The sequence below is a fragment of the Drosophila guanche genome, unplaced genomic scaffold (assembly GCF_900245975.1).
Source record: "Drosophila guanche unplaced genomic scaffold, DGUA_6, whole genome shotgun sequence".
In the NCBI taxonomy this organism is placed as follows: Eukaryota; Metazoa; Arthropoda; class Insecta; order Diptera; family Drosophilidae; genus Drosophila; species Drosophila guanche.
In genome coordinates this window covers 241,265-263,692 of record NW_022995745.1, presented here as the reverse complement: position 1 = coordinate 263,692, position 22,428 = coordinate 241,265, and the positions used below count along the sequence as shown (strand labels likewise).

General features: G+C 45.0%; 2 protein-coding genes across 5 annotated transcripts; both read right to left on the bottom strand.

Moving 5' to 3' along the window:
• Positions 1–558: 558 nt before the first annotated feature.
• On the bottom strand, positions 559–7,542 carry LOC117580749 (acidic phospholipase A2 PA4). 3 transcript variants are annotated; one of them, XM_034267439.1, is made up of 3 exons: positions 2,048–2,213; positions 1,538–1,990; positions 559–905 (listed from the first exon to the last, which is right to left on the bottom strand). In XM_034267439.1, exons 1-3 carry the CDS (start codon positions 2,200–2,202, stop codon positions 806–808), a joined length of 708 nt encoding a protein of 235 aa, XP_034123330.1. In that variant the 5' UTR covers positions 2,203–2,213; the 3' UTR covers positions 559–805. The 3 variants fall into 3 exon arrangements, with proteins under 3 accessions (XP_034123330.1, XP_034123328.1, XP_034123329.1); XM_034267437.1 differs by lacking the exon at positions 559–905 and adding an exon at positions 7,266–7,542 and having other exon boundaries at positions 976–1,990; XM_034267438.1 differs by lacking the exon at positions 559–905 and adding an exon at positions 3,330–3,508 and having other exon boundaries at positions 976–1,990.
• LOC117580748 (fizzy-related protein homolog) lies at positions 5,051–22,040 on the bottom strand. Of its 2 annotated transcripts, XM_034267436.1 has the most exons (6): positions 21,940–22,040; positions 18,569–18,916; positions 16,409–16,661; positions 10,203–10,436; positions 9,300–10,129; positions 5,051–5,089 (listed from the first exon to the last, which is right to left on the bottom strand). In XM_034267436.1, exons 2-5 carry the CDS (start codon positions 18,688–18,690, stop codon positions 9,302–9,304), a joined length of 1,437 nt encoding a protein of 478 aa, XP_034123327.1. In that variant the 5' UTR covers positions 18,691–18,916; positions 21,940–22,040; the 3' UTR covers positions 5,051–5,089; positions 9,300–9,301. The 2 variants fall into 2 exon arrangements, with proteins under 2 accessions (XP_034123327.1, XP_034123326.1); XM_034267435.1 differs by lacking the exon at positions 5,051–5,089 and having other exon boundaries at positions 8,766–10,129.
• Positions 22,041–22,428: the final 388 nt, after the last annotated feature.

Genomic DNA, 22,428 nt, shown 5'->3' with positions numbered 1-22,428 from the left:
GAGAATTCTGCAATATATTTGGTAACGTCTATGAAGGATTTAGATTTGGATCATTAGGATATGCCATCCCATGATAATATATTACTATTAAACATATTTCAAGGGCGAATTTAATGAGCTTTCCTTACATATAGTTTATCGTGCATAATCCAACAAGTCATAGCATGCTTTCATATACCCTTTTATATGTGCAAATCGTCTAGAAATAATGCTTATTTTGTGTGTGAAATTCCACGTAAAGTATTCTCCAGCTACAATGACTGCCCCCGCAATGTCTTCTGCCCAGAGGCTGAATAATGTGACAGAGTCACGTAAATACTAATTGGAGAAATTTCAATGACTTATTTCTGACTTACTTTAAATGTACATTGAAATATTCCCCAAATATGGGTCGTTCATTACTTTACACCCACTTGAAGGCATAAATAGCGCCTCAAAAAGAAACAGCCATAAAGATCTGGTATGTATATCTAGCATGTATGTATATTTGTCTTCTGTTTGTATATATATATATTATATGTATATAGATCTGTTTTTGTTGTATGAAAATATATAGATTTTGCTATTTAGTTTTTAATGCTTTTGACTTGAACTTTGGCATTGGCTTTGGTTCAGGATTCGGCTTCAGGTCGGCTTCAGGTTCATGATCAGGTTAAGAAGAGCGAAAATCTATGGCTAAACTTGTAATTTGTAAGTTGGAATTTGTAATTTGTAATTGTAATTGATTTGTGTAGATTTGTAAACGTTTCCATGAGTCGCGTGTCCAGGTCGGCATCATCAGTTGCATCATCGTCTCGCGGCTCGTCTAGGATGAAGTGCGCGGCTGGCTGGGCACGTACTTCTCCGATGGCTGGTACTGCCACTGGGCACATATGGCCTCCTGCTCCGTTTCGTTGTAGCCAGCCCTGTGGGGGTGGTGAAAAGCGGCAAGCGTCGGGAGAGAGAGAGACATACATACAGAATGGGGAAGGAAAATAGTTCTCAGCGAATTTATTTAAAGGAAGGGAAGGTGGAACTAACTAACTAATCGAATGGATGCAGTGGAGTGGGAAAGGAAGGAGTCGATTTACACATGCATATACTGGGCTCTACTTATGTCTACTAATACTACACGGGAACAGTCTTCTGAGCTCTCTCGGCTGCCAAGCATCAGCTCCAGCGGGAGCCGTAGCTGCCGTAGCTACCATATGACGACCCTGGCCCTGGCCCTGGCCCTGACCTTGGCCGCTCGTAGAAGTAGCCGCCTGGCGGCAGCTCACGGCTGACGGGCGCATGCAGGCTCTCCCAGAGGAGACGCGGACGCTGGACCACCTCACGGATAATGTTGACTGCCGCCAGGCCGACGCTGGCTAGCTGAACGCCAAAGCGGCGGGCCGTGAGCTTTGCCGGGGCCAGGGCCGGTGCCAGGGCACGACCCTGCTGCACTGGATGGGCCAAGATTTTTGCTATCAGATTGTCCCCGTGCGGCGGGACGTAGAGGTCCGCCTGGCGGTATTCGGCCGGGCACTGATTCGTGCGGTAATAGAAATCCTCGAACCTCTGGTGTGCCGAGCAGGGACTGCGCTCCTGGAAGCACGTCACCTGCACCACATTGTAGAAGATCGCACCCAAAGTGTTGGCCGTCTCCGTGTTGGCCGCCTGCAGGCAGCGCCGGAATCTCGCGTCGCAGTCACAGTGGGAGCGGGTGAAGGTACCCCGGTTGCACAATCCCCGCCTGCACTCGCCTACATTCAGGACATCCGGACACATGTCGTGCTCCCGACAACAGCGATCCTCCCGCGTATGGGCGCCCAGATCGTCGTAGCTGGTGGCCGCTGTCCCGGGGCCACACCACTTTGTACCCGGATAGATGAAGCCCAAGCCGCCGCGGAACTCATGGCCATAGGAGCCCTGATGCCGGCACACTTCCTCCAGCTCCATTACCGACTCGCGCGGCACCTGCCGGATGCGACGTGGATCCGACTGCAGCAGCATCCGTTGAATGTCGCCGCTGGAAAAGAATCACATCATGGGAAACGGAGGATCTATAATTATTTGGCTGACTTACCGATCTCTGTGCATCTTGCAGAAGGGATGCCGGGACGAGAGCTCCACCATCACAGTCATGGTCATGTCCGAGATAAGCACAGCCGATCCGGAGCTGGGCGGCAGTGCCGCACCTAGCCACAGCAGCAGCACCGCCAACGGCAGAGCCTCCTTCATCGTCCTGCCAGCTGTGAGAGAGGAACGAAAACGGGCAGAGAGGTAAAGTCAGTTAAAGCTGCTTGTGCTTGGATGAGCTGTTGGACCGGACCGACAATGGTATGTGGGCCAATCATTAGCAGTTGAATGAAGATCGCCCGCAACTTTGTTTGATTTTTGCATTTCTATGGCCCATAGATATGGTCTGACCTCTGGCCGCGCCGGCGGCTCACAGAATCCGCACCGGTCCATGGCCCACGACGTCGCACCGTCACACTGTCGCCAGCTCCATTTGCATGGAGCATCGCTTGTTACCCCTGCGCCCACGAACCCTTCCCACTAACTGTTGAACCACTGTAAAGCAACGATCACAACAAAAGGCAACTTAAAACAAATGAGACAAAAAAAACGCCACAAAACATGGAATCGACGAAAACAATTTGCAAACAAGATGGGAAGGAAATGGCCGCATTCCGCAACCGAAGCATTTGATACCCTTGCTGTTCTCATCATTTCTATGGCTAGGTTGAGCCCCCTCTTTGTATTCGTGAATTTTTGGTGCTCCAATTGTTTCGATGGTTAGGTTTGACTTACGTTATGTTCTCCAAATTGTAGCAAAGGTTTTAGCTATATGTTTACACTGGCAACTAACACACGCCCAAAATAATAATACTCTCAGGCAGGGTATTACAAAAGACGATGGAATATAATGAACGGTAATAATGCGCGGTGTGTTGCGGGGAGGTTGTGGGAGAACGAATAGCCGATCAGTGGAGCGACATGTGGGTGAGGGAAGCGAGAGGGCCGGACACACCTCAGACGACCGAGCGACCTACCCCAAAAGCCCGCTCTCTCAGGCAGGAAGGAAGACGCTTGAGTACGGATAGCAATATTTATGTATTGCCACTGGCCGCCGCTTTTGTGGGTCAGTGGAAGGTGGAGGCGTCAGCTTGTTACCAATTCTTGTGCTTCTCTTCTTTGCTTTTGGCCAACTCGAAAAGGTGAAGGCCAGAACCGGCTAGGTCTGTCCATCTCTTGTTAATTAGTCAAAAAGACGACGCGGGCCGCGAACCGGGGATCGGTTTACCATAAGAGTTGGATTCTACTCCATGACACCCTTCCCAACCATTACTATGCTATTTGGGTACCTTTATAGCCAGGCCAAGGAACTGTGTACTATTTTATCTATCACGTTCAGCTCGGGTTGTAAAGTGAGAAAATAATTAATGATGACAGTTTGTAGCCGCTTATTATAAGTATAATTTATGTTGTTTGCCCAATTGTTTGTTGTTTGCTCAGTGCGCGCCTGAGAATGACCGCGAGAATAAGAGTGAGAGTGAGTGGTGTATGTTGTTTGTACATCTGTATGTATGTACAAATGTATGCCTGTATGTGGGGGAGCGTGGGATTAAGCGTTGTGCTTTGTGCGCGCGAGCGAGCCATTGTTTAAGTGAGCTGTAAGTGCAAGTGGAGCAAGAACGAGAGAAAGAGCGTTATTGCATGAATTCTCCCTGAGCGTTTTTTTTTTCGTCAGGTTTTCACTCATGTTCAATTTACATATGTTTGCCCTTATTGTCTTTTACCATCCTTTTTGAACGAATCTCTTTTGTCAAGAATAACAGTAATAACAAATTAAGAGCGAGCTTGAGTGAATTGTGAGTGCAAGTAGAACCGCAGCAGGCAGGCAGAGCGGAGAGCCTTGCGAGAGAACTTGGCTGTCACTCACCCCACCACCGCTCTCAATGGTTCAAAAGAAACAATGCAAAAAGATCAATCCAAATTTCGCATTAATAATCGCCCTGACAAGTGACAATGTACTCGATATGTATATATAATCTATAATTAAATGTTGATTGCCAATCGGTTCTACAAGTTAACGGAACGAATTAACAGTTGACCTAATCAATTTGCAATCACCGAAGAGTGCGGCATCTCTTTTGCTGTCCTCTGCATTTGCTTCTCTTCTCCTTCTTCTACGGCATTGGCTTATCTTCTGAGCGATCTCCAACTGCGTCGCCGTTTGCTGGCGCCGTCACCATTACCGTTCGCATAATTTTCAATGTCAATGCTTTTGCTTTTGCTTTTTAATTTCATGGCATTATAAGCCATGGGGGCCCCCTGTCTCCATCTCTGCCACCATCGCGGCTGCTCCCCCCATGACACACTGCGGCAAAGAGTGTGAAAGAAAACGAAATCAGAAAAGGCAGGCTAGCAAAAGCGAAACGTTTGATACCCTTTCAGAACACTTGACTTCAACATGTGATGAAATGTTGCGATTTGTATCACTTTTTGGTAGCTAAGAAGAACAAAAGGAACGTTTTCTATGCAGTCTAGAATTCCCCATGTTTTCTTTACTTCCTGAGAGACATCTCAATAAAATAACTGAAAGGGTATGCAACAAAAGCTCAGAGCGAAATGAGATCTTTGGTTTTGCATGTGTGTACGCTTCTGTGTTTTTGTGTGCGCTTCAAGTACAATGACCGCTGGGTACCGAAGCCCTCTGCCTGTCTGCACCACCACCCCTCCTCCTGCTAGTGAAGCACTTGAGCCGTTTATAGATCTTTTGTGTATGCTCAGAAACTATAATTATTGTTTTATTGGCGCCCCCCAAAACTGTCACTCAGCACAAAGAGATCAACATCAGATCAGACTCAAACACCTGATATGTGTGGCCAGATCTACATCGTAGTTTTTTTGGGGGCCATTAAACCTCGGGGAATGTGCCTGTACCTTGGTTTATGCCCGCCAGCAAAATGAATGAACTTTGGCTCCCACTGCTGGGGCTTCTAGACCTAACCCTAAGCTGAGCTATGTTCCTCAGGGGGTAGAGGCGTGTCTCTGATCCATGCATCATCAATCAATGCATCTCCCTCTGTCTGTGTGTGTGTGTGTGTGTGTGTGTGTGCGAGTGTGTGTTTAAGTATCTCCTGTACAGGCACTGTCTTCAGCATTGGGAGCCCTTCACTCTTGACGCATCCGAAACTGGTTTCGGTTTCGGTTTCTGTTTGCATTTTGAATGTCACGCTGTTGTTTTTGTGGTTATTGTTGCAGGCCGCCAACTGATTCTGAGTGGAGCTTTACCAGGTAACAACAATCAAAACTTGTAATACCCCCGAATCCCCAATGCCCTCCCCTGCAAGAGCACAAGGCGAGCGGTGTGTGTGTGTACTGTCTGCTGCGGTACGTGGTAATTGCTGGACGCTGGACGCTACCACCAGCCAGTCCCATACAGATAGCAATCTCTGTAATTGCCCACAACCTTCCGACGTGCTCGACTCTGACCTGGCCCCAAAGGAACCTGTCCTTGTCCGCTAGCCGATATTGGGGTCAAGTTGAAGATCAGCAGCAGCAGCAAAACAGCAGCAGGCAACTACTTTCTAGGATCTGTATTTAGGTCGGGATCATAAAGTGGATCGATTTATGGCATATCAATAGACACACAGACACACAAACAAACAACTCGCTTTGTACCGGGAACGAAAACAAACCCCATCCATCAAGCGTTGGGTGGATCAGACGATTCGGATCGGATCGGATCGGCTGGATGGACAGTGGCCGGTCATTGAACGCCACTGCCGAAGGTCGTACCAGGCCAACAGAGACAAAAGATATGCACAGTCTCGATCGGAAACTGAAGCTGAAACTAAAAGCGACCACCAGGCGCTAATTGCCTTGCAATAGAGGAAATCCAATCTCACACGGCCTAAGCAGTGGATGGATGGGGGTGGTATGTGGCATGTGGCATGTGGTATGGCAGGAGAAACTACATACAATCGGAAGTCAGCCAAGAACAAAGTTGTTTACATTCGCAATTGGCCAACGAGCTGTCGAAGAAGACCTAGAACCAAGACACTGTCCGTACACGAGGGTAAATGACCTTCTCCATCAGCCCAGCTCAGCCCAGCCCACCCTTTAAGGTCATCATTCCATTCTACCAATGTGTGTGCTAATCACTGAGCAAATTTCGCAGCTTGTCGAGGTAATGTCTTCTCAAAGATGAATGTGCGAAAAAGCGCCTATGGGTACAGGGGGGACACACACACAAATATTTGGCCAAATCGCACAGGCTAGAGTCTAGTGTCCACAATGGCGCGACTCGAATATGGAGAAGTGTTTGCCATGCAAATGCCAGAGGTTCTGTTGGGATTTGGGGTGCGGCTTGCTGTCATAACACCCATCTATAGATGCGCAGATAATAATATTCTATCAACTGGATCAATCACATTCAATTAGTTATGTAAAAACACTTTCGATCAGATCGATCAAGCTGATTCAATCACTTACAATCAATTGCTTATGCATAACTCTTGTCTATTCTTTTGCAAGAAATAAATATTGGGTATATTTTGCCATAAAGCTCTCTATACATTTCCATCGTTAAGAATAATTGTGGTGGATCCGTTTCATATTATATAAACTCATTGGGTTTTAGAATTACGAAGAAGAAAGGTGTAAGAAAGAACTTTTATATTTCTTTCTATTCGATCAAGTTTATTCATCACTTCATAAATATCCCTACAAATTTATTTTATTTAAGAAAAAAAAGAGATTCCTCATCTAAAGTTCCCGCACATTGTATTAGTTTTCAATTGATTTCGTTCAGTCATTGAGTCCTTACAATCTTTATCCTTCAGAAACAGAGAGACTCTCTTGCTCTCCTCGCTCTCTACAGTATTTTCATGTTTGTTCTCTTCAACTGTTTTTTTTTTTTGCCACAATTTACGCTTTTCCGCACTCTTTTCACACTGGCATCCCGAATGCTTTAATCACAAGGCCAACTGGTTGCCTTCACCTTTTGACATTTGGCCCCTTAACAGACAGGCCACCCTCAAAGTCTCTCTCTCACTCTCTCTCCAGGCACACCCCCGCCATGGCCTTCGTGCGTAAATGACCTTCAAAAGGCACCACCATAGCCGCCACCGCCACCGCCACCGCCACCGCCACCAGCAGCAGGGACACTAAACAAGAAGGACACTTCACAACACAGGAACAAAAAACCACAACAGGAAGCAAAAGCACACAAACAAATAAAACAAAATGAATACGAATATCCTTTGGGAACCGTTTCAACCGATTCTATTTACCTGGGTTCGATTAAAAAAAAAAGAAGAGAAACGGTAATCAAACGGGTTCTTTGGTTTTGAGAGGTTTTTGCTTCGCTTATTGAATTTGATTTGGTTCCCCTATTTTTAGCTGGAGAGAACTGCTACAGGACAGCAAGGGTCAACGGGACGGAGGAGGACGCGTTAGAGGTGACGACGATGCTCGGAGCAAAACATTTCCGCGACGCGTTTGCGACGCAACTGAACTTGATTCTGGCGCGTCGGGCCATGTTAAACTTGGACTTGGCCAAAAAAAAAAGATAATAAAATAAGAGAAAAAGAGAAAAATACAAATTGAAAAGCAGCCGCCGACGACGACGACGGCAGCGGCGGCGGCTAAGAAACAAATTTACAAAAACAACATCCGCCGCAGCAGCAACGGCAACGGCTACGGCAACGGCAACGTCGGACAGCAGCAGGCGGGCAGACGGACTGACATCGGACTAGGCGACGGAAGCTGCTGCAGTGCTGGGACATGCCATGGGCGTAGCTAAAGGATGTGCAAAAATATCCAAATATTCTTTCGCATCCTCCAAACTGCCACCTCTCTGTCCCTCTCTCTCTCTCTCTTTCTGTCACTCTTCTGTTGTGGCTGCCCTTGGGCCACGCCCATGGACTTGCACGCCCACAGGCACAAGTGCAAAATCGAAGATGAAGCGCAGCGTCCGAAAGCGGCCCAAAAACCAAAGAAGAGAAGTGCAAAGCCAATCGAAAGCTTCCACTCAAGCCGAAGTCTGGCAAAGCTTAAACTCGATATAAATTTCAAGGTCAGGCGGAAGCTTGAGCGCGTGCAGCGCTTCTGTCACTAATGGTTCGAGTCACCGCTAAAGCTTAACCGTTGCGATAACCGGTTGGCGCGCGTATTTTGAAGATTATTTTCGTTTTAGTTGGTTCTCATTCTCCTCGATCTCCTCAGACGGTGAGCGATCCGCAAAGGTAGAAAAGTTTCAACATTAACACAAAATGATGGCTCCCCCTCTCATATTGTCCCCTTTCTCTGCTTGAAAATAGCCATGGAATAAGACCACAAATTGTAGAGTTCTTGAGGGAAGGGCACATATAGAAATTGTATGCATTTATTGAGTACACCATAAAAAGTTGTAACTGGAAAATTGTACAGAAATTAAAGGCGTTTTTTGTTGTTGTGTTGTATTTGGGTTCACATTTTCAAATTGTACAAATTTATTCAATGTGTAAACATGTGTGTGTGTGATTGTTGTGTGTGTGTTTCGTTTTCTTTTGTTGTGAGGATGTACTAGCAAAACGCAAACCCATACGGCAATGGTATGCTATTACGGTTAGGTCTTAAATGGTATGCAAAAAAAAATAAAAATAATATATACATACTATCTATGTACTTGTAGTTGTATCCATTGTCTTAAAAATAGTATTATGCCAAGTAAAGAAAAAAAATAAAAAAAATAATAGGAAAATCAACAAACCAAAAAATGTGAAATTCTGTAGGTTTCTGTTCTTTTTTGCTTACGAATAACAAATCAAAAATTGTAGGCTTAGACTTGGTTCAGATTCAGTTCTTGTTTTGCCTTGGGATGGTTCCGCTCCCATCATGGATCGCCGTCTCCAGCTTCTTATAAATGTTGCTAAGTGTTAGACATTTCTATACAGATAATCTTAAACTAAAGGACTATAAGCTACTGATTGGTGTTGGTTCTCTTGTTATTGTTATTGTTGCTGTTCCCATTGCTGGTTTTGAAAATACGAATTTGACTAGCAAATGGACAAATGAACGATTGAGAGTTGGAGTCTCTCTTGCTCGTTTAATCGAAATCCGTAACTAAATGAACACTTTTCAATAATGTTAACATTCAAAACATTTGACTTCGATTCTGCGTCAGCTTGGTTGCTATCTTGCTTTTGATTGATTGATTGATCTGATTGGAGTGGATTGGTTAGATGTTTGCTTGGTTTCTGTTGCCTTTGGCGCCTCTCTCAGTCTTCGTGGCAGTGTGGTGTGGTTTCCACACATACCTCCAACAAGCTCTCCACACAAGTGTGATCTATCTGATGTTGGCAAACAAATTAAGGACAGACTTGTTCTCCTTCTGGCTGCGCGCCTTGCTGAAGACATTCCAGAAGCGCAGAGTCTCATCGCCGGCGCCCGTGACAATGGCCTCGCCATCGGGACTGAGCGCCAGATAGAGCACACGGTACGAGTGGCCGGTCAGTTTGGCCACCTGCGTCAGCGAGGGATATTTCCACACCAGTATTTGGTTCTGGGAGTAGCCGTGCGTGGAGACCAGCTCCGAGGAGTGCTTGGACCAGGCCAGATTGCACACCTGCGACCCAGTGTCCACGCACTGCATGGGCTGGCCGGTCAGCGTGTTCCAGAAGCGAATGCAACGATCGGCCGTCCCGCCGCCGCTGGCCAGCAGTCCGTGATGATGCGGGGACCAGGCAATCGCCTTCACAGCGGCCATATGCTCCGTATACGATTGCACGGGGCTCACAGAGTGCTGGTTCCACACATACAGACGATTGTCGTTGCCGCCGCTGGCAAGGTACTGATTGTCGGGCGACCACTTGAGGCCGCACACCTCCTGGCGATGCCCGGCCAGACGACGCTCGGACTGCAGCTGTGGTGTACGTGTGTCGCGCTGAATGATCCAACGATCGCGCGAACCGCTCGACAGGATGTCACTGTTCCAGGCCAATGCGCCCACACGAGCCGAATGGCCATTGAGCTTGTTGATCTGCTTATTGGCGGCCACATCCCAAACGGTCACATAGCCATGATGGGTGCCCACGGCCACTGTGTTGCCGCGCTCGTTCCACGACACCGATGTGACTGTATTCGAATCCGGACTGAGATCGCACAGGCGAGTAACCTAGCGAAGGAACAACAAAAATATAAACCATTAATGGGGGGATGTCATGGACAGGTTTGATTTGAGGACTCACCTGACTGGTGCAGGCACTCCATAGATAGACACAGCTGCCCAGGCCAACAGCGAGAACATTCTGCGAGGACCAATCGACCAGATTTAAATAGAAATCATCCTGCAGCTCCGGTGCATCCAGCACCTTGAATGGAATGCGAGAGATCTTGCGTGTGGCCTTCCGGGGCGAACGCAGTAGCTTCTGGCTCTTGGCGCTCACCGGCGACAATGAGTACGGGCATTCGCCATTGTAATCCTGCAAGAGAAAGAGAGATAGAGAGCGCGTGTCAGTGTTGGTAAGTGTTTTCTTTAGCGGTGGTCTGTCTTTCATCAACGTATTGTCGTTCCGGTGGCAGTCGCCCGATAAATTGCCAAAGCAAATGGTAACAAAAAAAAAAGAAGGTAGTCGCTTGGTTTTGTTTGCCTCGAGCGTACTTGGAGCGACAATTAACGCCTCGGTGCTAAAAGCCTCGACCGCGACTGCCCCTGCGCGACTGCCCCCTGGCCTATGCTGCGCCTCACAGATTCCACAAGCAACGGAAACTATTACTAACTGGCATTTCAATTTACATTTGGCACGCATTCCCATTCCGTGCCCTTCCACACTGCGGCTGGGGCTGGGGCTAGGCACTTCGGGGAGCACTCTTTACAATTTCATTTAATTTATTTGTTGTGTGTTTGCATTGAAAATGCGAGCAGAATGTGTGTTAAGCGTATGCGTATGTGTAGGCCTAGTCCCATGCGTGCTAGTGCCCTTTTTTCCCCCAAACAGCAACAAAAGACGCGCGACCATTTACGCAATTTTCGGATTTTAAATGCATGAGAGCTAGCGGAAAGTGCGGAGGGGGGCTAGACAACACGCACTCTAAAGCGAAATTGTTCGTGTTTAGCGAATGCAATCGAGTGAAAAAAGAGAAGACGGAAGATGAAAAAGGAGCTTTCTGCTGTTATTGCATTTGTGGGCTAACTGTAAATAAAGTGCAAACTGCGTCCAGTATGTATGTATGTATGTAGCGCGTAGACAGTGGAGAACACTGAAAGCTGCTGGAACTTGTGCTCTTGAGTGGGAGTGCGAGTGGGAGAAGTGCATGAAGGTAAGTTAGCAGTTAGAGCAATGCTTGGAACTCTTGGTGCTGTGATCAGTGGAGTGGAAGTAGGGAGCAAGAAGAACAGCTATGCAATGGCTATTGAATATAATTGCAGCTCTGCAGCTCATGAGTGATTGCTGAGTGGAAGTTTGGATGTGCAAATTTTGCGGAGCAACTGCATGGGGTGCAGTCTATGAGTATTTTTGAGTGAAAGTTATCCTAGACTACTTCTTGAGACAGAGCTCACTTAGCATTGAAACCACAACAATTATTTTCAATAGTTTTTTTGTTACTTAACATCTTCATATACAGTTTCTTCGTTTGGTTGGATTCATCTTTGAGATAGTCTCCACATGCAGCCCACACGCCAGCTGAAAACTAGTTACATTTTGTTCCCCTTTTCTATGGAACTAACCCTCTAACTAATCGCTTACATCATCTTCACTGCCATTCCATTCCATTCCATTCCATTCCATTCCCTCCATCCATCCATCATTGTAATCTGAATCTGAATCATTTTGGAGGCATTAGTCAATGTGGGTTTGGTCAGGTTCCACACGTTTCACGATTTCGTTCACCGATAAAAGAGAGCAAACATCCCGACAAACACAAGTACCCTTGCTCCCACCCCCCAAAAGATAAGGCAAAAACTCAAGGGAGCTTTGACCTCTTTGGTTGAAGAGGTGGTCAGCTCCCTCATGCCACATGCCACATGCCACATGCCATCTATCCAATCCAAGTGGACGTCATGCCAGCCAAGGCTCTTAATTCGTTTAACAAATTAAATTTTAATTCAATTAACATTCAGCTGGGGGCAGAGACAACCACAGATGAGACAAACAGAAACTTAATTACATTTTTTGGCCAGACATGGCCTGTAATGGTCTCACTTTACACTTAAAAAAAACCACAAAAATACACACAAAAAACAAAGGAATGCTCTACCATTTATTAAATAAATTAATCAATTAGTTGTGGCAGTGGAAGAAACCGCACAGCTCGGGGAAATACATAATTCAATACAGCCTAGATGTTGCATTACCAAAGTTCATTCCAATGAAGTGCGAGTAAGTGAATCATGCCTGATATACTTCACAGATTTTTCGTTTTATGATCGAACAAATGAAACTTTATGGCTTCAGAAATTCTGCGAAATTACATACAAAACCCCAGGTTACACACGAGTTCTAAAAGGGCATTTAAATACATATGTACATAGACTTTTAATGGCACTCTTTTCGGCCTTTGTGCTTCCATTCCATTCCATTCCATTCCATTTTTCTGGGGAATGTTACACACTGGAAAGCAGTTAAAATAGCTGCGTGCTCCTCCTTCTCTCTCTCTCTCTCCTTTTGCCATAAAGCGTACAAGCAACTGCCATTAAATTTAAATGTTTTTCGATGCCACCGAAAACAGAGAGCAGACGGCGGGGTCTGAACTGGACTGGCCGCGGCTGGACTGGGCTGGGACTGTTGGTAAGCCTATTAGAAATTCAATTGTTAAAACGCGTAAAGCTTAAGTACAGGCGTACGGGTAAGGGTTATGTGTATATACAGACATTGCTGTGGTAGTAGCAGACTCTCTGACAAATGGCAAAAGGAAATCAAAAAGCTTGTACCTGATTAAAATCTCTTGCAAAACATTTACAAGAACAAATACAATTTTTTGGGCTCCACTCCACACACTCTCACACACTACGCTACACTACATATTTATAATTTGATTTATAAATGTTTACCAATAGATACTATGCCCTCTGGCCCTCACAAGTTAATTTTCTATTTTTTCGCGCTTCTCTCTTGGGGTATTTGTTCTCTTAATTTACTGCACAACAATGTTACCACCTCTGTCTCTCTCTCTCTCTCTCTGATAGCTAACAGCGTTGGTTACTGTACTTTACAGTGCAGCACTCAAGCACAGATCTCATTCATTCGCTCAAACAAAACAATTCAAATTGCTGAGCTTGCCGGCCGGCAGGTTATTTTTTTGTGTTATTTCCTCTAACACGGTACGGTGCTGCCCCTCTTTTTTTTCGGTTCGACTATACCCCTCTCTGTGATTTGTCGACTGGCAGTAGGATCGTTTGATTTCGTTGCACAAAATGTACCAAAAATAGGTTTGCATTCGCATTTGTTACCACAGTTACATTAGCAATCAAATAATTAACTAAGGCCTTTCGCTTAGGGGAATTTGCATGTTAAAACTCTTAGCCAGAAGATCCGTCGAGGGTATCAAATGCTGCGTCACCATAAAATCTGTAAGCCTTTCTCTCTCTTTCTTGTTGTGTGTTGTCTGTGGGGCCTGTGGGCGGCGCTTGGAGCACAGGCTTATAAATTAAACAAATAAACAACCAACCAGCGAAGATCCGAGAACAGTACAAAAAAAAAGAGGGACCCGCCACCAATGTGAATAAAAGAGCGTGAATCCACCGACAGACAGACAGACAGACAGAAAGGTGAGTGAAGGAGGGAGGGGAGGGAGATATCGTTGGCTATGTTAATGGTAATGTGAACCTGTCGCGATCTCGGACCAACTTAATCACTGGCCCAGCACCGCCAGAGATAGAGCCACCAGCAGCGGGAGCAGCAACAAGCAAGCCACCACGAAAATAGTCATCGTTAATGCGATGTTAATGCAAATGTCTGCTGCATAAATTAATAATTATAATAAAAAAACAAAAACAAATTCAACAAACAATAAAAAACGAACAGATTTTTTTTGGCCCATGCGGAGAGTGGTTTTTCTATAATTCTCTTAATGGCTATTCGAAATGGTCGGACACGACACATAAAAAAAAAGGTTGGGGCGAATGGAACAGGTGCACGAAATAATCGGGCAAGAGGGCTGCGGATGGTTTTTATTTTTTAGTTAAGCCTAACAATGTTTGTTGGCTCGTGCAGAACCGTGAGTGAAGATTATACAAAAATAAATTGAGGAATTCTCAGCAAACATAGAGACCCCAATCGCGTGACCAATAAATCTTTGGTAGCAATGAGAACATTCATTATCGCATTGATATCATAATTTAATATGATAGATCAGAGGCCATCTATCATATTCAATAAGATACCGATAATGAATGTATTCCAGCTTAGAACACGCCCACAAAATGCTCCCAGAATATAAATATTGCAAAATTCCTGATGGAGAGAGACATTGCCAATCCCCATCAACCCCAGCAGGTCCAATCAAAACAATAGCAAATGTCCAAAAAAGTGTTGAGACCATTTATTTCTCGTGGCCAACTACTGTTGAGGGGTTACCTACGTGTGGCAGAGAAATTGTGGTGCTGGCTGTGTGCCCCCAAACGGCAGGCAGACAGACAACCGACCATTATTTATGACAATAACATTGCGACCGCACATAATTGAATTACATATTATTTGTTATGACTCTTATGAGAGGCAGGAAGGCACCCGCAACTTGGGGCTGAGTGTACATATATTGGGGTGTGGCCCCCGCAGTTAGATGGATATATTCGTGTTAATTGTGTGGGCGTGATGTAGATGAATGGCCAAAGATTTCAATGCCTGAATGGAGTGGAGTGGAGTGGAGTGAGTGATTGTGGCCCAAAAACCATCGGAATCGTTCGACAGTTGCCAAACATTTGACCACAAAAAATAGAAACCAAAGCAATGGAAACCTCCCTATGTGCCTCGCTCCTTCTTCGTTCATTCCATTTGGCAGCCATTCGGGTTAAACGAGTACACACAGATCTCTTCACAGCTATTGACTCAAGTGTCGTTTTAGACCACTGAAGTAGTAGTTGAAGTTGATGCTGGTGGATGGATGATGATAATGGAATGCCATCTTCGCTACGGTCCGGTTCCATTCGATTCGGTGTGCAGTTTATACTTCTACTTGAGTTATACCCTCTCCAAAGTCTAACATAATGAACTGACCGATGAACGCTGCTGCATGATGCGTGACTTGTAATCTTTACTTTTTCTTCTAAACTATTTCAGACTTAAGGCATTTATTGAGAGAGTATTTCCGAGTTTTTAACGTGTTTGCTCCACGCTTTTGTCTTTCATTTAATTTTTCACTTATTTGTTTTCCATTTGTTGTTCTTTTTCTTTGCTTTTTGGTGGCGGCTGCTTCTGCTTCTGCTGTCATCCGGCAACGTGTCAACTGTCAAAAATTAGTCAAAGCAAAAGTCACAGGGCGGTGGCAGGAGCGGAAGAGGGAGAGACCTAAGCCAAAGCAAATGGTCAGCAACGGCAATTGAAGGAACAGAAATCTGTTAAGCGGGCAAATATGTCAGGCTTTCCGTCAAAATAATAACGAATGATGTTGATGATGATGATGAACCCGAATCCACAAGACAAGTGGCAACAGTTTTTTTCGTGGACCCTCGAAACACTTGAACAATCAGTCCATAGATGGGCAACCGACTGGGAACAATGGAAACGGCTGTGGCAATATACACACAAATACACATCAGAAATAGATAGATAGAACGATTTATCTGTGTGCCGAGCAGCATCACGCACATTGAAATCAAAGTGTGTTCACCTCGAGGTTTCAGTTTTGGTTCAGACTCTGGTCAAAACAATTTTCAGCCACAAACCGGTTACCGGTCTTAAGTGTATCCCCATAGATATGGGGGGGAAACCATTCCATGATCAATAGAAACGAAATGAGCGACAGAGAGACGCAGACCTGCTGGTCCCACACTTGTAGTTTGAGGAAAAGGCAACTTTCCCATAAGAGAAAATCAAACTAAAAGTGCCACGAGGAAAGCCACCGAAAGAAGGCATAGGCAAGGCTTAAGCCGGAGTTATCTGCGAGTAATAGAGAAAAACTGAGATAAGCTTAAGAAACGTGAGACGCGGCAAGGCAGAGAGATAGAATTTCCACAGAGAAGCGACAAGCGACAAGCGACAAGCTCTGCTTTCGGTTCATTCAACTTTTGGAGTCTGGGAAAAATTAGAGCAGAAAGACGACACCGGACACCGGGCCATCGGTCAGCCCAATTAGCACCGACTGCAAATTCAATTAAATGCATTCTGCGATCGTCACCGCCAATCAAGCGACACAACAGACTTCGGGGTTCAAGTTTTTGGTTCATGAGTTCAATGGGCATCATGGGAAATGGGAATGGGGCTGGTGCTGGGGCTGGGGCTGGGGGACGACTCACCTGCTTTGTGGGGGATTGATATTTGAAGAGACTTCGCTTTGCAGCTGGTGTGTAGGCATTCTCGTTGCGCTCCTCGCCGGCGGTCTTCACATCATCTATGGCCGTGCCCAGGAGCTCGTTCTTCAAGAGGCACGAATACGCCAGACTATCGCGTGCCGTCTCCCCACAGTCCCGCTGCTTCTTGCTCGTCTGTGGTGAGTTATCATTTGACTTGTTGATCGACGCAAAGTTTGTCTGCCAATTGTTGTTGGCCCTGTGCACACGAGTGGAGAAAAAGAAATGGCAAAAACAAAAAGAACAAGCGAAATAAATTAAAAATTTTAATTGGAAAAATTAATTAATTGGATAATACGAGGAGCGTCTAAGGCTAGACAGTGCTACGGCTAAAAGTGCAAGCAACTTTAGACAGAAATATTTATGAACTATTTGTACACTATGTATGTATTATTTACAACTTATTTGATCTGGAAGGGGCTGTTGCATATGTAATATCACAGTGGAATCCCCTACCCGTGGAAACCTTCGGTTCACTTTGCTGCGAAATCATTTCATTCCCCTCCAAGCCAGACAGACAGCAGTAAATAACTTTATGCAAACGCGTTCAAATTCCACTCCGCTCTGGAAGCGAATTGTTATTATTTTTTGTAGCCCATAAAAACATAAAAAACGTGTGCAACGTGCAAACAAAAATTATTGACGGTCAAATTGTGCAAAATTCGCACAAAAACACCAAAACCAGAAACTTTCGCAACAACAAATAGCGTTCATAATTTGCCATGAAATTTGTTGGCCAAGTGTGAGAGAATTCTAACCCATTGTCCCCCAAAGTTCCAACACCAGTCACAGCCCCACCCCACGGATTGCATTGCACTCCTCTTCGTGTTGAAAAACTGTTTACGAATGCAATGAGCGTCGGTCCGTCCGTTTTTTGATTATCTGACAAACGCATTTCAAGTGTTCACTTCCACCTCAAATAAATCAAATTTCATGAACGGATGAGCGGATGAGCAGCACTCACAGTGGGGAGAGGTGACTGTGGGAGGTGATGAGGTGGAAGGTACGTCCCGGATGGCAGGGTCGAATGACAATTTCATTTCAATCGAAAAAGGTTGTGTGGCGCGAGAGCCCTTGAATGAAGATTCAATATTTTTAGGCACATTTTTCGTATACTGAGGAGACTTTCTAGCAGTAAGAGAGATCTTTGACATTAGGAGAAAATATGTCTCATGTACAGTGGTAAAAACTGATCAAAGATCAAAGACGCTTCCAAAGAGCTAAACTCTTGAACCTTAATTGTATGCACGTGCTAAAGGATGTGCACGCAAAGTATGGCTTTTATGCTGAAGCCAGATGAAAGGTGAAGAAACACTAATTACCTTTTTCAAGAATAAACAAAAAACAACTTTACGACATGCGTTTCGCTTCCAGTGAACTCTCTTGCAACTTCTGTGTCGCTCTCTGTGTCTCTCTCTCTCTCTCTACCATTCGTCATCTCTCGTTGTTCCAGCAAGAAGCCAAAGTTCAGTTTTCCTTGTTTTTCCCATGAAGTTGAATAATTTTGAATTTTTGTTATTGTTAGAACGAGAATGATCTCTGCACTCGTTGTGCTCTCTCCGCTCCGCTTCGCTTCTCTTCTCATCTCTCCTCTTTTGCCATGCTCTCTGCGCGGAACTCATTAGGCAGTGTAAGAGAAAGCGAGAGAGCGAGAGCTGAAGTTTTGTTTTTGCTGTTGCTTTTTATGGGCGGACATAGAAACACCGTTATGGCCCCAACGAGGCGCAGCCAGGCGGGAAATTCATAAGCCATATACGGTGGAGCACCTCACCCAACCGCCCTTCCGCCAGCAGTGTTTTTTTCTCTCTTCTTTTCTCTTTTCATTGGAATACCCTTTGATTCGTCCGAAGGTATTTTATAACCATTGGATGTGGCAACGATCGGTCAGGTCAGGGTATCAAACCTTTCGGTGAATAGAGGCTTTTTTTTGTGCTCTCGCGTTTTTCAGCATACAATTTGAAAGCGGAAAAGGAAAAGATGACGTAGCAGAACGAATAACGGGCTCAAAGACTGAAAGAGTTCATTGAGCTGTCTCTTCACAGATGATTTCCTGGCTCTCTGGCAATCCTTCTAATTACCCACAATTAACATTTTCCCTCCACTCACCTGCATGGTATGAAACGATCCAGCGACGTGGGTGTTGTAGACGATTCCAAATTATCAAATAGATTACGCGCCACCGGACTGCAGTGCTTCAGGATGCGCTTCTCATATTCCGGACTAAACATCTTAACGCCTCAGATCTCTGTAGGATCTCCTCCACGTGTCGTCTTGTGTTCGGTGGGGGGTGGTGGTAGGGGTTTCTTTATTTTTGTGTGCAAACAACCAAAAACGTAACGCAGAAAAGCAACAAAAGCAATTCTCCAGATAGCAGGATCGATTGGTAACAAAATAAATTTCTGGCTTGAGATCCACGAATTAATGATACAAAATATATGTAAAGATGGAAGGAAGCTGCAAGAGAGAACAAAAGATAATTAATTTGAATAGTTCTTTTGTAGCTTTCGAATTTGAATAAAATTGTAATTTATTTTTGTTGGTGTTTGGCTCGACGACAGTTTGGGCCTGTTGTGGGCCATTAATCAACGTCTTGTGGTCTGTCTGCTTGCCAGCCGCGATTCTTTTTTAGGCATGGATAATCCAGTCAGGCAAAAGCAATTGCCTTTCTATTTTCTTGTATTTTCTTGTATTTTGTGTTCACATCATGGGGGCGTATCAATCACGGACACAACACAACACAACACGACACAGCCCAAAGCCAGAAACCCCCAACCAAAAATCTATCGAACACAGTGGAGAGTTCTTCTGTTGGCTGTCATGTATTGTTGGATGGATCTCCTCTGTAGTGCGTTATGCATACGAAAGAAGAGGCTTTCGACCCTTTTTTCGGCCCGCTAATTAGATCCGCCCCATCATATCACGAAGCCAATCCCCTCCCATTCCCATTCCCATTCCATGTGATGGTGGTCAATGGCACGCGGCCACTATGGGCTGCATCTATCTGGCATTTGGCGTGTCTAGACCTAATTAATTTATGGGCGTTAAGTGTTGCTTGTTTGCGGCATGGGATCGCCGACACAGGGCGGGGGGTGGTGGGTTGCTTTCTGTTTGGGTGAAACTTACTCAGCTTAAAAACTTCCGCATTGGGGTTTTTCACTCTTTCTCCTGTTTTTCTCTACTTCACTTTGTAGTTGATTATTTTATACAGTTTTCTTCGTTCTTCGGCTTCCCTATGGTCGTTGTTGGTTCATAGAAAATATATATGACTATTTGGAGGGTAGACGTATGACGTGACTGTTTCGGGTGAGCAACTATCTAATACTGATTTGAAAATCTAGACACAGTCTACTTGAAGCAGGGAACAAATGACTAAGCCGGGGTTTCAATTACAGCAATTTCTTGAGTTTGAGTTTTCGTTTCCCGTCGAAAAGGGGCAGATAAGGTTATTGATTCGCAGGTACAACCACAACCACCGGGAACCCACCCTACGCCGTGGCAGGTACGCAGCACCAGTCTCACCCAGAAGACACACAACTGATAAAGCCGGGTACACATTTTGTGACTCAAGTCTGCAAGCATGCACGAACATGTCGCACCCACGGGACCCCCACTGATAAGAAATTGGGTGCCGCCGCCGCTTCGCTGGAAGGGCTGAGCTTTAACTTGAAAAGGCTAGGGGCAAGCGTGTGAAATTTCATGATTAGTAGATACCGTTAGCAAGCTCTCTTGGGAGTTGATCGAGTGTCAAAAGTCATCAAACTAAAAAAAATCACCTACCCGCATGGGACTGCTCTTGCTTACGCCACGTTACCACTACTCTCACCAGCACGCACTCTGCACTCTCCTCATTTAGGGTTCAATGCGACACGCACACACACACACACACACACATAACGACACTCTCTTTGCACTCTCTGGCTCTCTAGTACTAGACAAATGTTTTCTTTCTCCATCGATCAAGGACAATGAACCTTGGGTCTCTCTTTCTTGCAGCCATAATCAAACGATACCAAAGCAACGGCACTCTCCTCATGTTTGTACTATTTTTAGTCCGCGACTTGGAAAAGATTCATCAATAATCGAGAGCTGCTGTGGCTGCTGCTGCTGTTGTTTATGACACACACATGCATCCATATGTATGTATGCATGTATGCAAGTTTGTGTGTGTGCATGTACAAATACAGAAGGTCAATACACAAGTCGACAAGAGTGAGGGTAGAGCGGGTAGAGATATAATTCTTCAAAAGTGGAGCTCTGTGGGAGCCAGAAGCCGACTATAAATATCGTACAAAAGGCGGTGGGAATGCGGTATACCTCCATATCCGTTATGCGGTTGGTTCTTGTTCTTTTTACACCTTATCAGCAGCAGCAGCAAAGGCATTGCCATGTGCAGAGTGTGATAAGAAAGAGGGCCACAGACAACAGCAGGGCAGTGCATGGCGGTGGCCGTCATCCCTAACCCAAAGAGAGAGAGAGAGAGCGAGAGAGATGGAAAGCAAGGCAGGAGTCAAGTTATAACTGATTTTAAGGAAAGGCAGTACACAAGTAGCGGCCTCCTTTTATAGTATTTTTGACACAAAAAGAGCAAGCAGTGCGGGACTGCCTTACCATTATTCGTATATGGCACAGCAGGAGCTGAGAGAGTCCAGATCGCGAGAGGAAGAGGGTGTGTGGTGTGTGTTTGTGTGGTGGTGAGAAACAAATAATCGATGGCTTTGCGCCCCCAAAAATGCATGACCAATAGCAAATTATGTCAAGGACATCAATTACACACACACACACAGTGAGGGTGGGAAGAACACACACTAACTTTGACACACGCAAGGTCTAAATGCAAATGCTTTGGCTAAATATTGAAACTAACAATTTGCAGCAATTGCTAGTAATACTACTACTTTTTGTTGCTTTTCCTATTGTGCATGTCATGTACAAACGCACTCGGCGGCACTAACACTCACGCAAGAGAGCGTGGAGGTTACAGGCAAACAGATAGATAGAGAGAGAGAGAGAGCGTGGTAACGGCGGCGGCTGCGACAACTGCGACCCGCCATGCATGCTTGCCCGCTCGCACACAATGTAGTGGTACAGCTAGGGTAATAGTGCAGGCCATAAAGAGAGGAAAACACAGTTACCCATGTGCCAGGCCTAACTGTGAACTGTGTTTAGTTCTCTCGTTCTCTCTCTCACTCACTAAATGCACAAATCTTCACTTTTTTTGAACGTTCTTTAGTTTTATCACACACCAAACAAACACACACTATTTTCCAATAACTTTACGCGGCAAACACACCAAAAACGGTTAAGTTTGATTTCCAGTCGCCCAGAGCCAGCTTGCTGCTGCACTTAGAATCGAAACACCGAAGTTCTTCTAGCGTTTGTATGCTTTGATGCTGTTCCGCAATGCCGGCTATTCTAATCACTATTGTAAAAAAAACCCCTATCTTATTGTTACGACGACAAGGCACTTCACGACTTACAGTTTATTTAGCTTTGCTGGTTTTGCTATGCATCTGCGGCAAGGTGCGCGTTTTAACAAAATTATGTTATTTTACGCAAGCTGGGGATGCAGTCAGTGTGACCGCTGATCTATTAATGAAATATACCGTGTGACCCTCACGAATATACCAAAATATACATTCTCATTTTGAAAAAATACCGACGACAATCATGTTCCTCAATTTTGTTATTCTATTTCGTATTACAAACTAACTAAGATCCTCATCACTAAAACTATAATTGTATCCGATTGACGAATCGATTTTCTACCCGGCTGGATATCCTAAGAGCTCTCTTTATTATATTGCTATTAATAAAAGGTTTACACAAAGAAGGTACTAGAAAATGTAATTTTTTACATGGTAACTACACAATTGCTACATTGACCAACATATTCTTTTATAATGAAACTGGTCCACAAAGGGTTAATGAACGAAACTATATTCGATATTGATGTTCGGCTATTGTGA

Bases quoted from the DNA above. Each gene is read 5' to 3' on its own strand.
- LOC117580749 (XM_034267437.1), bottom strand. From the start codon at position 2,202: ATGAAGGAGGCTCTGCCGTTGGCGGTGCTGCTGCTGTGGCTAGGTGCG. The intron at 1,991-2,047 runs GTAAGTCAGCCA...ATTCTTTTCCAG, and splicing joins TGCAAGATGCACAGAGATCG to CGGCGACATTCAACGGATGC.
- LOC117580748 (XM_034267436.1), bottom strand. From the start codon at position 18,690: ATGTTTAGTCCGGAATATGAGAAGCGCATCCTGAAGCACTGCAGTCCG. The intron at 16,662-18,568 runs GTGAGTGGAGGG...TCGTGTGCACAG, and splicing joins GATCGTTTCATACCATGCAG to GGCCAACAACAATTGGCAGA. The intron at 10,130-10,202 runs GTGAGTCCTCAA...TTCCTTCGCTAG, and splicing joins GGAGTGCCTGCACCAGTCAG to GTTACTCGCCTGTGCGATCT.